Source organism: Eucyclogobius newberryi, unplaced genomic scaffold, assembly GCF_026437365.1.
Source record: "Eucyclogobius newberryi isolate DKJ021-1_F unplaced genomic scaffold, fEucNew1.0.hap1 SCAF_6, whole genome shotgun sequence".
Taxonomy (NCBI): Eukaryota; Metazoa; Chordata; class Actinopteri; order Gobiiformes; family Gobiidae; genus Eucyclogobius; species Eucyclogobius newberryi.
This window is the reverse complement of record NW_027316278.1, coordinates 15,658,867-15,674,898: the sequence shown is the minus strand read 5'-3', so window position 1 is coordinate 15,674,898 and position 16,032 is coordinate 15,658,867. Positions and strand designations below refer to the sequence as shown.

The 16,032-nt window shown below is 40.4% G+C and overlaps 1 protein-coding gene across 7 annotated transcripts in view; it reads right to left on the bottom strand.

The window, feature by feature from the left end:
* Positions 1 to 2,452: 2,452 nt before the first annotated feature.
* pbx3b (pre-B-cell leukemia homeobox 3b) overlaps positions 2,453 to 16,032 on the bottom strand; it is a 55,312-nt gene continuing 41,732 nt past the window's right edge. For 2 of the 7 annotated variants that reach the window (XM_072434183.1, XM_072434184.1), the window contains exons 3-10: positions 14,632 to 14,873; positions 13,149 to 13,339; positions 11,483 to 11,618; positions 10,535 to 10,564; positions 7,395 to 7,560; positions 6,739 to 6,816; positions 5,217 to 5,303; positions 2,453 to 4,001 (exon numbers count right to left, since the gene is read on the bottom strand). In XM_072434183.1, coding sequence (XP_072290284.1) covers positions 5,257 to 5,303; positions 6,739 to 6,816; positions 7,395 to 7,560; positions 10,535 to 10,564; positions 11,483 to 11,618; positions 13,149 to 13,339; positions 14,632 to 14,873 — 890 coding nt within the window. In that variant the 3' untranslated portion in view covers positions 2,453 to 4,001; positions 5,217 to 5,256. The remainder of the gene's footprint in view (positions 4,002 to 5,216; positions 5,304 to 6,738; positions 6,817 to 7,394; positions 7,561 to 10,534; positions 10,565 to 11,482; positions 11,619 to 13,148; positions 13,340 to 14,631; positions 14,874 to 16,032) is intronic. The other 5 variants (XM_072434185.1, XM_072434186.1, XM_072434188.1 and 2 more) reach the window with 3 other exon arrangements.

Genomic DNA, 16,032 nt, shown 5'->3' with positions numbered 1-16,032 from the left:
CGCTGCGTTATAGAAATAGCTGAATGAACCAATCATTTCCCATAGAAGTTACTTATTCAACTCTCTACAGCTCACAACTTATGGTACTATGCAGCGAAGAAAATGTACACATGATAAATACTGAGCCCTTAAATATATTGTTCCAGCTTTCAGTTATTGAACGATAAGTCGATGTAGTAATTATCGTGACAAGCCTATTTATATGGAACATTATATCAGATTTTTAGTGTGCAGTAGTGTCTGTAGTAAGGACATTTATGTTGTTGTTTTACAAGAAAACAACTTGGATTTAAATGCAGTGTAACATTAAAAGGCTACTGTATGTACGCATTTACTGTTGCTGCTACAAACGCTTCCAAAAATGTTAGTTGCGACAAATAAAGTGTTGCCTGTTGTGCTGATCTAATGAATCAAATCTATTCTGCAATCCCTTCCATTGAAACGTATATGTTTTATTCTCAACTGGTCAATTAGCATGATGTAAATATAATGTTGGGAAATTAAGCCTTTAAACAAATCCATGCTAACAATAAATCAAAGCATGGTATATTGAATCTACAGCCCTGCCTTAATGATATAAATGATATCTTTCTGTAATTTAATTGGCACAAGCTTGGTGCATATTGCTAATAAAATTCTGCATTTCCATATTTAATGACGCATGCCATTGCATACCATATTTTACTTAGAAAATGTCGTCTTAAATGAACCCTAGAAAAATCTCTAATAGGCATAATTCCACTGAATGCAATTTCTTTATTTAAGGGTTCTTGGGCAAAAGAGAGAGAAGCAAATGCAAGGCAATTGTTTTTTATGAAACACTGAAATAAGCAAATAAATAGATCATATTGCTAAGGTAGTGCTGACCTACAATTTATTAGCTATACAACATGCTTCAAGCCGTACAACCCCACATGATTAGCTGGCTGTATTTTTGCTTTAAAAGTGTTTGGCTTGGCTGGTTTGTGGTGTGAGGATGAAGATATGATTTCAGGAGAAAAGTGCTCCATTAAGTTGGGCATCGGTTGACTGGGCAAAGACTTACCCAAGGAAGGCCGACTTTATATTTAAGTCATACAGTAACATCCCTCTCTCCACTTCCTTGTCGTTCACACCACACTCTGACAGGGGTGCGTCGCAATCACACCAAACACATTCACCAGAACATAGTAAACATGCTTATGTTTGAGGTTAACAATTTTGCCCAGTTTATTCAGCTTGACTATTTTGGTGACCTTTATAATTGCACCTCCTGGTTTAACATGAGCAGCAGATGTGGCATATGTGGAGATATGCTGCATTCATTTGCTCCTCGGAAACACTGGGAAAGGTTTTTCCAAGTTGAAAATGCTCCATAAACACTCCCAGTCGTGAAGGACTTCAGCATCTGACGTCACCTGCTGTGTGGAGCTCTTTGAATAAACATTACTACATTTAGAGGTTTACACAAACACACAATCATTACCTGATAACATCTTTAGATTGTTATGTTATTGTTCAAACTGTCAGAAAATTGCATCCGTAGTGTGTAAGTTGTCCATACATTTTTGACCAAATGCCACTTATTAATGACTCAAATAGAGGAATACTTTTTTTAGAACTCAGTTCAATTTCCTGTAATTTTGTACATTTAAAATGTTCTTCACAAAATAAATTATGATATTATGAATATATGAATTATGATACATTATTATCACAGGGACTATCCCACCAAAAATGAGTTGTTGACCCAGGTTCACGCACACATTTGTTTTTAAAGCTCCATAAAATGAATGTATTTTTTTACTTGATGTGATGATTATATTAGGATTATTACTAAACAATACTCCTATCTGGCTGTATTTACAGCTTCCCTCTTCAGCACTTCCTCTCTTCCTGCCCTGTAAGGTTTGGCTCCACAGACAGGGGAAAGGAACTGTGTGGTGAAAATGAGAATAAATGGATGTCAATTTCCATGTGGGATAGGTAACCAATGATCCGTTAATGCAGGCTCTCCACAATAGACAGACAGAATGGGAATTAGAGGTGCCTGACATTTCAGTTAATTGCACTAACCGTGTCAGCTCAGCACTAGGCCCAAAGCAGGTTTAGTGTTCACCTCCTGCCACGGCTCCTGCGAGAGCCGGGTGCTTATCTGTGCTCTGCTTAAGTGTTATCATTACTGCATGTACACCTTATGTATACCCTTGAATGGATTTTGACTTTGAGAAACGTGATGTGTTAATGGTTGTAATATGCAATTAATTGGTTTAGTATGAGACTCTGTGTTTGTAGGTTTCCTTTTCAGTCCACTGAACAATGGCCAGGAAAGACACCCTGGTCCTTAAATGTGTAAGATATGTACAACTTATGTTACATTTAACTATTTTATGCATTTATAATGCTTTATAAACATGTTTTTATGCACTGTGATGTCAATTGATCACATGCAGGAAACGATACAACTTGAAAGTCCATGAAAGAAACAGGTTTATTCATGTTGAAATGACACAAGTACCACAAGGAAGACTCTTGAGTCCAGGGCGTAGTCTGGTTAGAAAGAAACACTAAACAGCTTTAATACATTAGATCACTGCCACAAATCATTTGTCATGACTTTCAGTTTCAGAATCACACACAATAGAAAAAAGAGAAAAGAATTTCAGCACCCTGTTGAACAGAGCTGGAAATGTACAATTCTGAATACTGAAACCTGTATGCATTACACTTTTTATAGTGTTTTTTAGTCTTTTTCAATGGTTTAGTAACAAGATGAGCAACATTCAAAATGTTTTCTTTGATATTTACAACAGTTTTACTGTTTTGGTGTTAATTTATCAACAACCCTTCATAAAAGCCACACACCATCATTTTTTATTCAAGCCCCACACCTTTAGCCATCTAATCTATTAATATTGTTATTTTGTTTTTTATTTTTGTCATTTTAAGTTGCACATAAGCAACAGTATTTTATTAAAAGATTAAAATATACATTAGATTACATAGAGAATGGAGAGTTTACAGTGTTAAAGATGTTGTCCAAAAGTACGTACAAAACATTGAATAAAATGAAATAAAAATGTGATGGTTTGATTTTGTTTAGAGGTAGTAAGTGAGCACTCTAAGCTACAGAAATGATTAGTCTGTGTGAGCTGGAATGAGGTAAAAATGCTGTGTTCCGATTGGTGGATGTATAATTACTCTTATTCTATGTACAACTTTTCAAGTGTAACTTGGGGCTGCTCCTGCATGCTCAACAGAAAATGATCAATCGAGGGGGGCCTTGTAGTTTCCAATAAGTAGTACAAAAGAAATGTTTACATATGTACATAACATCAACATCAAATTATAAAATATGGAAACGTGTCATGTTATAGTCAAGCAATCAATTATGCCTCTTTATGTAGCAGAGTATGAATAGTGATTTCCTTGTACTAATGTATATGGCTGTAAGGCTTAATAAATCTTCAAAGTAACTACAAAGCTGCCATTGAGCTGTCAGCGCAAGCATTGTTGACTTGCCGGACAAGACTGCATTGTGCATTACAGTCAAAGAAAGAGCCGTGCTAATCTGCTAAGCATTGTAAAGGGGAACTCAATTATTAAAATGGAAGTATGCATTTAAATCAACAATCCAACAAATAGCCTTTTAATATGTCATTAAACGTCAATCCAAATGGAGCGTGGTCGTTTAGTATCTAACATCAGGAGAAAATGTTGGTCTGAGAAGTTAACTCGCATTTATGTGTGCTTACCCCTCCAACAAACAAATCATAAGACTATGTCGAGACAATACTTGTGTTGATTTTGATGTGTGACAAAAACGTATAGAAAGTAATGTCGTAATGAAAAGGCGTTTTAAGTGTCCTCTGTGAGTTGGTCGCCAGTTTAAGAGTCCACTGCCGGCTTGAGGATACAGTAATGGTGGATCAATCCGAGGTATCAGAGTGCACACTTCCAGGTCTTTCTGCTGCAGATATCACAGAAGACGGCGCTATAGCATCCTGCCATCCCCCATTAGTCTAGGACAAAAAGATTGAGATTACGATCACATTCAGTGCAATATGAACCCCATGGATTTGTGAACGCTCTGTATATGGTATGAGAAGGAGAGACATTGATTGTGTTAATGTGTCACTTCATGTTAAACATTGCACGACCTGGAGCATTCTTTACAGTAGCATCAGCAAAGAGAAACAAAACTGTATCAGCCAATGGGAGCTTTTTTTAAATGGGTGTCTAAGCAAATTCTTGCAGCGTCCGACAGCTTGTCGCTCCATATTTTGCTGTCAGAGGGGCAGAGGGTGAGGTGCGGGGGAGGGGAGGGGAGGGAGGTTGAGGTGGGAGAGCTGAGTGGATGTGACAAGGCAGGGCCTCGCTGAGAAGCCAGTCTTAGTTGCCCTGGCGTTGCCTCGCTCCAGGCGCCACCTAGCCTTTACTGGATCCTCTACGTCACTAGCACAGAGCTAAAGGTTAGACTATGCAAATGCATCTATAAACCTCTTTCTGGGACAAAATATAGGTTGTGCATCTGCCTCAGCAGCTCATGTGTGGCAGTCTTTGGGTTTATGATATGTTAAAGACATGGTGTCACTGGCACTTTGACTTGTGATCATAGTGCAGTCAGAGGAGCCACTAGGCACAGGTTTACACTGCACATGGAAGTGAGAAACCTGGTGAGAAAGTACAAACCGTTTGATCCTACTGCAAGCTGACATCTCAAGAGCTTATAGCAAGAGGGCCGGAGCGCAACTAACAGACACTGAACTGGAGCCTAGCAAAACATTGGTTTACACCATTTTCATTTTTATTTTTCAAGTAACATTATTTGTAACGTGTATAATAGGAATCACAACATACATAGCCATACTGGTGTTGTGAAACTGTCTGCTTCTCAGCCGCTCCTCATCAGCTAAATTAATCTTTACTCTGATAGCGGCAGATTATGTGCTGCTTTTGCAAAAAGGCTCCATATCAAACCTGATCAAGGAAGATGAAATTCATGTCTGGAAAGAGCTGCGGGCCATCACATGTTCACAGATAACACTCAGGCAGAACCGTTCAAAACAGCTAAAATGCCCCAGATATATACAACAGCTTCATTTTAGGTTCAGTCACCATCAGTGTTTAAGTCACAAATTGCACCAATATGATTTTAGAAACATGTTTAAGGAAGTACAAAGTTACAGTTATGCAAGTTTTTTTTTTTTTTTTACAAATGTTTAAAGTGTACTTACATTTAAGCCATGTGGACTATACATTGTGATCCCCAGAGCATCATTGTATCCTCCCGTCTGACTGATAACACGGTGCTGGATATCCACCTGCAGGGGCAGAGAGAGTGGACACCGCGGTCAGCTCAACCTGCAACATGCTGACCGAGACCAACTGTAAACATGCTTAGTGAGGCAACAGAGACTGACTGGTGGAGGGACAAAAAAAGGAAACTATAAAAATAAAATTTAAATACTTTTGGCATTTACTGCAAAACAAAATTGCAGATTGATTTCATAAGCATGCTTACAGCCATCTGCAATATGGCTATGGGATAAATAATACGAGGAATATTTAAAGGTGTTTAGAGGTGCCATTTAACATTTCTGGTGGAGGGCCCACTGCAGCCATATAGCTGTTATTTACTATATATATATTATTATATTCCTGGAAGATTCCAGCGTATGGCATTTTACTTCAAAGATTTTACTTCATGGAGATAAGCCGGTGGTGCCACAAAGCCAAGCTACAGGTGAGGTCTGCGGGGAGGCAAGCTTACTCACAGTAAGAAGGCATGTTTTTCAAGGTATTTTTGAGCAATAAGAACGTGATTCTGTTTAATGTCAAACTGTAGAACATTCAAGGCATCTCCATGGAGACAAGCAGGTGGTGGGCCCTCCCCTTGAAATGTACATAGTGCACCTTTAACCTTATGATTAGCACAAATACATTAACCACGTAATATTGTGTATTTTGTGGCAGGATCAAACTTACAAAATGGAGGACAGGACAACAACAGACAATAACTAGATGTCAGAGACAGACAGGTATAAAGGAAAGAAGGCAGAAGGGAAATACCAAGAACACTAACTCAAGAGCTCAAGTCAAAGCCAAATGCATTTCTTTGTGTAACTGTGGTGGGAACGGACTACTATTTTGAACATATTTGGTGCTGTACATTTTGATAAAGAATATATATAGCTCTGTATACAGGCAAAGGGACAGTTATCTGTACTGATTCACCTGTCCCCTGTAACAGCAGCTCCTACAGTACCTGGGCCTGTACATTGGCTCTAACTTGTGCCCCTGGGTAAGAAGTTTAGACTATGCATGCTCAAGAACATGTCCCCCGAGTGTTGGAGGCTAAAAGAACCCGAGGAACCTGGAAAGGGAAGATGTGAGTGTCTGAACACATGAAAGGAGCTACCCTAAAGGAGGGAGGACACTGCACACACACATACACACCACACAAATCAGGTCAGACACTAGGACAGACCCACAAAGCAAGCAAGAGGCCTACAGAAGGGGATGAAAAAGAGGCTAAAGAAGACTTAAGGGGAGAGTCCTGCTAATACAAATGAATGAAAACCACAGGACACGGAGCGGTGCGAGGGGTGTGGGTGCTAGGTTCTACATGAGGTGGGTCTCCTGAGCCCCAAATTATATCACATCACAGCCTACAGCTGAACTAAATATTTGGTGGAGGAGGGTCGGATGGGCAATGACAAATAAAGAACAAGAAGAAGCGTATGAAAAGACCAGTACCAGTAAACATGTTGGTTAAAAGAGTGTTTTTGCTCTCAGCAGAGTCCAGCTGAAACTCTTCGTCTTTCATCTGGAATCCTGGGTGCAAGAGAAAGGGACCACTGCATAAGCTTACCACATCCCCACGGCACGTCACAGTCTTCAGTATCATATTACTCTATATAATGAGCACTCTATATAGTGCACTAAGTATGCCCTTTTCCTACTTTGGTGAATTGCTCATAATACAATGTAAATGTGATTAAAACCGCTGCAGGTAAAATGCTCCCAGCCATTATGTTCTCCTTTACTTAGCATAAGGCAGTGGCATTCAGGGGAACTACATACCATTATATTACAAATGTCAGAAGTTGACAGAAATTCAGGGGAAAACAAATCCCATGGCACCATTCTGAATTCTAGCCTTTTTTTATTTTGCCAAAAATACATGTGTTTTCGGTTCACATGTCAGAAACGCTCTCTTTATGCATGAGTTTGCTTGGCATCAACTGTCTTATAGACAGGAGGCTCTGTGATCCCCGAGCTGGGAGCAGGCCTGTCACTCTGTATGTGAGAGCTGCATGCGAGTCAGGTGTATGGAGCAGGTTCAGGGCTGACGTGAGAGCACACTCTTATTTGGGTCTGTTGTTTTGCTGTTGTCTATATGCAGTGCCTACCAGAGTTAGGTGTGGTAGGGGAGTTGGCCTGGCTGTTCTGCACTGCAGCGGCTGCAGCGTGTGCCGCATTTACAGCTGTCTTGGCAGCATACAGGTTGGCTTCTTCCTGAAACTTGCCGATATTTTTCTTGTACCGGATCCTTTTGTTGCCGAACCAGTTGGATACCTGCGTGGGAGAGCAGAGGGGGAGGAGCAGAGGGGGAGGAGCAGAGGGGAGTCAGACGTCAAGAAGTCACAGCAGCGTACATGGCAGTGTTATTGTTTCAAGATGTCATGTTTGGGTCCATCAAGTACCCAATTCCCAGCCCCTGCAGTAATGTCCGCCGGGTACACAAGCTAATTAAGCCGTAATCAGGAGCCACTAGTGTCTCCTCATGGCGGGGAGCGTGACATGCTCTTAGCTCCGTCTCCTGACAAACAGGAAGCACCAGGGGCTTCTTCTGCACATACTGACTTATCACAACTATCTCCATAGATACTATACCTGCCTCAGTGAAATGTGTGCAAACCAAACATGTTAGTTATAAAAACCCTCACTCATAAAAAACTGAATAGAATTGTATGAATAATACTTCATATTTCACATGTATTTAAAACATGCTATACTGTGGTTTATGTGCATTATCATTATCCACATACGAGGTCATACGAGGTCATACGAGGTACAATTCACAGCAGTGTTTGGTTTAAAAAAAAAACATGGCAAACACAGTTTTAGCAGAGTTACAGCTGTAATGCAGTTCATAAACTCAAAGTACAAATGAAGTATATAGTGTAATATAGTCCAGCAGATACAAATGGCTAATTTTGCAGAATATAAGTAGTGGTATGTGACATCAGTCAGAGCTTAAAGTTGTGCACCTCTGTATGAATGCTGGCTCTGCAATAACAGAGGAATAATAATGAGATGATGCTTGCTTTTAATGGTCCTATAAATTAGAGTGTGTTGTCGCGGTGCTGCTGCCCCCTCTCAGGCCATGCAGCCCACGGCTGGACCAGCCAAAGAGCAGCTGCCCCTAATGACGCTTTATTTAATTTCCACCCATGTGCTTAAATTTTAATATCCCCAGCAGCTCACCAATGCTGTGGCATAAAAACGGACTGGATTCGCAGGACATCAGATCATTTCTATCCTGCACGTCTCAGTGCTCTAAATCTTTAATATCTAGGCAATTAAAATTAATGACCATTCAGGCAAGGCCCACCATTGGCATGGTTTCCTTGACACCAATTGTTTGATGGGTTTACCTAGAGGTTAAACTAACAAGCAAGGTTTAATTGGAAGCAATGAAAGCCCTGGCCATCATCATTTTTACTTAACCTGCTTATAGTGGATTCTAAGGGCCAAAGATGATCCAATACATTTGCTCTTTCAGACAGCTTCGAGTGGCCACTAGCAACCATTTTAATGCATTATTTAAGGAAACTGTGACTGTCAAGGGAGCTGAAAGTGTCAAAATGTGTTCTGGATTTTGAGTGAATCCCTGTCACAATGGCAGGATTCATTGTAAATATTTTCTCACTAATCGAAGCATAAAATCACTTTGCTGTCAACACTCATTTGGCAGATTCCATTATAGTTCGCTTGTGAAACATTATGGTGTTGTAAGATTGGTCTAACTCTGCCTTTCTGAGCATTAGGACAACTTCCTACTCTTCCACACATACCGTATTCTCCCCTGCCCACTGAACTCCGGCTTCAGTGATTCTGGAGATCAGCTAAATATTGAACAAACGCAGCCGCTGGAAGGTGTGGAGCACAACCCAATCTACTGAACTAATTCCCTTTTATCTTGTGGCAGGCCATGCATTCAATTGACTCTTGTGTGTGGAGAGAAGCAGGTCTTAGAGGCAGTGAATTACCTGACATCAGCAGCCTCAAAGGCAGCACATGTATAATGACTGGCCCATGTGCTGCCTTTGCACAGCCTCAAAAGGGAGCAGCGCTGTGTAACTTAAAGTTAATCAACTATTTCACCTTATTTCAGCTGCATGCTAATCAATGAAATGCAATACATGATCTTTCCATGATCGGCAATACATGTGAGGTTAGAGAGCCCTGAGCCTTAGCACAAATACAAAGGAGGTGCTACTGACTGTAGAGCCATCAATTATACAAGACATATTAATAATGTATAGGAACTCAAGTCAGAGTTTCTCCAGATTGACTGTGATCTGAAATATTGAAAAGTGTCACTTAGAAAGAGTCTATACATTTTGTGAGGGTCAATTAATCTAAAAAAAGAAAGAAAGAAAAAGTAGTGTTCTTTGGTCTTTTATACACATATAGTACGCAATGAAATATTGCTAACTAAGAGACTCCTCTCTGAGCTGAAAACCCTGGACATTGCTTGGATTTGAAATGATTTGTGTGAAAGTGATCCTGCTGTTTCATCAGCTATAAGCCATCTACCATCACTGGAGACTGTTATTGGCATTTCGCTCATGACGGATGGTTTTTACTTAATGAACTGCTTCTGTAATCAACAAAGCCTCACAAAACAGTTTGGTTGGGGCTGTGTGAAAAATGACTTAGTAGCGGCCGCAGTCAGGAGAGTGGTTTCTGACTCTTAAAGGCAAAACTGTGAGCGATAATACACTTACTGTGCACTCAACATCACATCTCAGTTTAGACTGTGTTACTTAAAATGAACCAAAGCACTAGGAATAAGTCAATAACAATGTCTGCTGTGGCTGGCCCTTGTCTAGATCTACGCCACTAATGGGGCCTGAGACGAGTTCAAGTGGCTCTCTAATTTCTTCTATAGCCTGATTTGTTCTTATGGGAAGTTTGTAACATACCCCGTTGAAAACACTGACTGTTAACAGAAAAACAAAAAGATATTCAAAAGACAATAACTCTGCAACAAACAAAAATGTAATAAACAACAGCTGTTAAATTTATGTGACACACATACTATGGTGATAACAACAACATAATCTACAGTGTCTGTGTGTCTGTGTGGCTTGAAGGTGGAATGTTACAACAATGAATTAATCAATTGACAGTGAACTGCAATATCATTAGCTTAGGTCCAGGGTATATGAGGGAGGGGTTTCAGTGCATTGTGAGTCTAGTACATAAAAATACAAAGATACAAAAAAATGAAAACAGTGGATCAGGAGAAGTCATGACATACCTGTGATACTGTGATGGTGCTTCCCACCCCCTGAAGGCAAAAAAGAATGGGCTTTTTACAGTGACTGACTCTGCACCACTACACTCAATATACCCCCTCCCCACACAGAACACAGACACGGCAGATTATGGTATAGATTATCTTGTATATAGTGTGTCTCGCTATTGAAACAATCGAAAATCTAGTCAAGCTGGAAAGGAGAGCACATGGTGACGCTTTGGAGACGTGCTGCTATAGGTGTATTGCCTTCAGGTTAACACAACAATAAATACACTGTTGTCCATAAAGTTGGAATAATTTGTCCAAGTAATTTGAAGAGAACATTTCAACTGTTATTTTTTCTATGCTGTTAGTACAGTATATACATATAAATACAGTGAAAGGGACGAGGAGAGAGAGAGACAAAGAACCACCTACATCTTTCATGCCTTCATTTATTGTTTTATTGACTTTTTTAATGACACTTTACCTATTTTGATTTTGCATGTTGTTATATTTAATCAATGTATTTAGTAGTGGAATAATGACAAGAATAAAATTATCCTAACTTTATGGACAACATTGTATATGTGGAAATTCTCGTCATTTAAAAAAAAACTTACTGAAAAAGTACTTTTCTTCTACTTCTAACTGAAAGACCATGGTGAAATGAGAGGGTAAAATGTCAAGGGAGCTTACATAAGGGGTGGGAGCCTGAGTATAAGAAAGGACAGCATAGTGTTTGATTGAGGCCAAGATGATATAGGCTTCCTTCTCTCCCTGTGGCCCTGCTCAGACTGACTGGGGCCACTCTTGACTGAAGCATCATTAGCCAGTCACAATGTCAAGGTTAGCTGAGGACATTGTGTCTCCATGCTGCGACCTACAGTAACTATTCCTCTAGGCTTCCCCCCCCCCCTTCACTCTTGATTGGCCCAGCAGCTACTGTTGATGATGAACACTACCCACCTGGGATACTGTGATGCTGCACTTCTTGGCCAGCTCCTCCTTAGCCTCCTCGCTCGGGTATGGGTTGCTGAGGTGCGAGTAGAAATATTCGTTCAAAATCTCTGTCGCTTGCTTGCTGAAGTTTCGCCTTTTCCGCCTGAGTAGGGGGAGAGAAGCAGGGGAGAAACGGACGAGTGAGCCTATTAGCAGGGACCAGCATTAACTCATCCATTTGGATCGCACAAATTGCACAATCAATCTCACACATAAATGGTGAAAATAATGAGCAATGGGCACTAAGGGCTCCTCAGGAAACAGGATGTGGTGTCCAAGAGACGACGTGACTGGACAAATAACCCGACACACACTGACGCATACGCAACGGAAACAAACAAAAATACACATTGGTTAATTTGCTCTGTGCTATCTCGAGTGAAAGCGTGTAATGTGTAGAGTTTAGTGTGGCGGATGGGTGGGCTGGGATGGAGTGGAGAGCCCGGTCACAGTGCATCTCAGTGAATTATAGAAATCACGGCATGCACAGTTGAGCATTGTTCCTCAAGTGCCACAGCCGCAGGGATCTCCAGTGGAAACAAGCAAACTCTAACTAGATCTGGGTCTCCTTGCCTCCCAAGGGCACTACTTATCATGTTGGAGCATTTGCTTATTTTGCCTTGTTTACTGCCTTTTGCACACAGGCAGTGGGCAGCAAATGTGCTTCCACTTGAATTGTTTGGCCCCTAAAACTTGTGGCACTGAGTCTCGCTCTGTCTCTCCGTGGAGCAGCCCACTGTTAGCTATTAGAGTAATCCACAACACCTGCTGATGACCTCCCTCCATCGATTACACGTGAGCCGCTCCCATTTCATTTGGACTTAACTGCTCTCGGGTGTGAGGGCATGACTGTCTTCAAAATGGATAATGTGCGGGACATGGACATAATTAAAATCATGCATCTCTACAGAGCTCATACTGCGCACTGTGCCAGAAAAACTGAAGGAAAAAAGTACAAAAAATAAAAGTGACCTTGGCTGGCTTCATGCAGTAGTGAAAAAATATATTTAGAAATAGCTCTGAAAAAACAGCAACATGAAAAAATCTGCATCTCTTTGACACTTATTTAGGTCAATTATAATTATGCATTTCAATATTTGCAATTCTTTTATTAGCATTAGGTTCAAAGCAGTGGGTCTCAAAATGTTGAAATGGTCCGACTGAAGGAATGTGGAAGCAATTTTTTTTCTTTAGATACAACACATGTATTTGAGCCCCAACTCCAGGCCCGGCTTCAGGGGATTCTGGATCACCTGGGGTATAACTAAAAATATGTGGGGTATATATAAAATGTGTGTGATGAATTTGACCCCAGGAAGTATATCAACTGATAGATATGTCAGGAGCTAATGGGCGCCAACTAAACCTAGGGCCTATTTGCTATGGTAGACCCTCCCAGGCAACATGCGTAAGGTGGAAGTTTAAGGGGCACTCTCCATCAGGTGCTCGAGGGTTCATGGGAGTTTACTCTTTGATAGGGGCTGTCCGGTCCGGTAATTATAACTGGCCTAAATATTTGCCAGAGAGATGAAGATTATATTCATATTACACTGAACTGTTTTTTTCAGAGCTATAGCTAAACACGTACTTGTAATAAGAGCTGTATTTCTTGTTCTGTCTGGGATGCACTGACCTGGCGTCAAGGAATCTGGAGCGCAGGATCATGACGGCCTCACAGGTGCTCTGCTTCAGCTGCATCTGGATGGAGCTGAACTTGCGGTGGATGATGCCCACCATGCGCTCGATCTCTTTGGGCGAGATGGGCCGCGTGCGTGACTGTTCCCTCAGAAGGTTCATCACGTGGGTAGTGAACTCGTTACACGCCTGACGGAGACAAAAGAGACAAACGTTTGACTTTAATAAATTAGCCTCGTATCATGAGGAAACTTAGGAACACTTGACTCCATTTTTTTTTTTACAGTAATAACAAACGTCAAAACGTCAAATGTCATTATAAAGATTTAAAGAAGAAAAGTACCGTAGATAATAATACAATACTAATATGTTGTATTAGTAATACAAGCTGAAACTATAAACAATGAAGTGTACCATTAACATATTCCCCATAAGTAAACTTTACACAATAGTCATTCTACCCACAGCATATTCAGAAGTGACTTTCAATTATTTCTTGTATATTAAAAAAAAAGTAATGTAATAAATTATTCCTTATACATAGGTAATTGTTTACACTGATATTATGTATCTTGTGTTCATTATAAATGCCAATTTGATCTGTATACTGTACTATGATGTAATGATGAAATTATATAATTTATGCATACAATATTGTACAATTGCAATTTGGCTTGGCCTTAATGCAGCACATCAAATTCCAACAGTATTTGTTTTAGTCTGAATCAGTAGTTCATACATGATTAATTAGAATAACTCATTTACGTAGAGCACACTTTAGCTCATTACTCTGAGTAAAATTCGTTAAGTATTTACATTTAGATAATTAAAACCTGGAAACACCCTTAAGAAAGATGCATTTACTCCAGGCGAAGTGTAGTGCCCCACATCCCCACCGCCCGCTAAGAGCATGAAGTAAATTAGTCTAATTTAGCTCACGGCTTTGCTGAGGCATCACTGCAACGCATTCTATTTCTCCCATAATGCATCAGTAGTAAAAGGTTTGAAATGCTAAGCTTGATCATACTTTGATCCAATACAGATGAGTAAAGTGCACTCTAGATCTATAATCAACTACAACACAGTTAGTAATAGACAATTACTTTAAAGCTTGTAACTCTGTGCTGCCAATTTCTCTCTCTCTCTCTGTATGTGTATATATATATATATATATATATATATATATATATATATATATATATATATATATATATATATATATATATATATATATATATATATATATATATATATAGCAGTCGAGTGGAAGGGTTTACATTTTATGCTCCACTTTATACTCCCTTTAATCCTAAATACAGGTCTGTAATGATACATTTTTAGAGTAGTTTGTTAAAGACTTCTAAATATCCAAATAATGAACGACTAGGAATGAAGGTGAAAGTATTTACAGGTTGTTTCCCCACAAAGATTTGTACATTATAACCACAGTAGTTCATGTTACTTTGTGATCTGATTGGTACCTGCTCATATTTCTCTAGCTCTGTGTGGTAGATCTGTCTGATCTGGGTGAGTTTGGCTCTGTAGTCTGAGTGTTCGATGGAGTTATCTGCGGCTCCTCCTGATGCTGCAGCAGCTGCAGCAGCAGCAGCTGAGCCTCCTCCCTTCTCAGGCCCGGCCACACCCTCTGCCAGCAGCATGTTGTCCAGGCGCATGAGCTGCGGGTCTGGAGGGTCTTCCTCTTGGGCCCCTCTGATGCTGAGACCTGGGAAGACAAAGAAAAAAAACAACAGCATGAGAATATTGTTCAGGAAATATACCAACATATGCAGTCAAAACTCAGTAGAGTAACAAACAGCCGCCCGCCATGGAGTTGTGTTGTGTTGTTTCCTGCAGGTATAGAGTGGGTGCCTTCATGCACCATGTTTCTGTCCCCGTGTCTTGCCTGTTCTCTTTTATTTACACTGCGCTGCACACTGTGTGTACGGGGAAGCTGACATGACAGCAACATCCATAAACTGACAAATGCTCAATGGTGAAGTGGCACTTCCACTCTGTGAAAGGATACTAAACAGAAAAGTATACCTCTAGTAAGAGTCCCCATGTTGACACAACGGATCAAAGGGATTTCAAAGAATAACTGTAGCTTTACTGAACTGAATTTTCATGCAAAAAACAAATTTCCATTCATATCTATTTTAATTGTGACTTGAGGTCTCATTGTGTAGTAGTATAAGTAATATAAGTCTCTTGTCAGTGTATCTCCTCTGCCCTTCTGCCTCAGTTATCTTTGAGCAATCGTCAAACAGTCCACGTGCACACCTGGACACATTGGCACTGTAACCACAACTCAGCCTTACACCAGAGAAAACAAACCAGCACACACTGTGGTCAGAATCACCAAAACAAGCCAGAGAAATGGAGTCTAACGAGTGGATGAAAGTGCGGCTCAATGGGCAGTAAATACAGAGTGGGTACTCGAACGTTATGATTACCAGACTTGTTTCAATTCAATAATCCCTCACGCAGTTCAGATTTTCAACAGCTCATTACAGCTTCATTAAGATATGGGCAGCCTCTGGATTCTAAATAAGAAGATTAGTGGCTCTTTTGTGACAGCCAGTGGGCATGCAATCAGAGTGGGCCTTTTACCAGGCTCTGACCTGCTCCACTCCATCAGCAGTAAACACTCGTCTTCATGTGTGAGTACTTAACACTGAGACTGCTCCTGTGACGTTTTCATCTCTGTTGGCTCTTTGTTCAGTCCGCAGGAGCACAGAAAAAACAAATTTGCCTCTATTTATGGATGGGCTGGCTTTGAGTCTTTTAGGTGTAATGGTGTGAGAGGAGTGGATGAATGTGGCTATTTGTGTTGGAGACATTGAGATGCTGGACAAGGCTCCATCAGGCTGCACAGAGCCAAA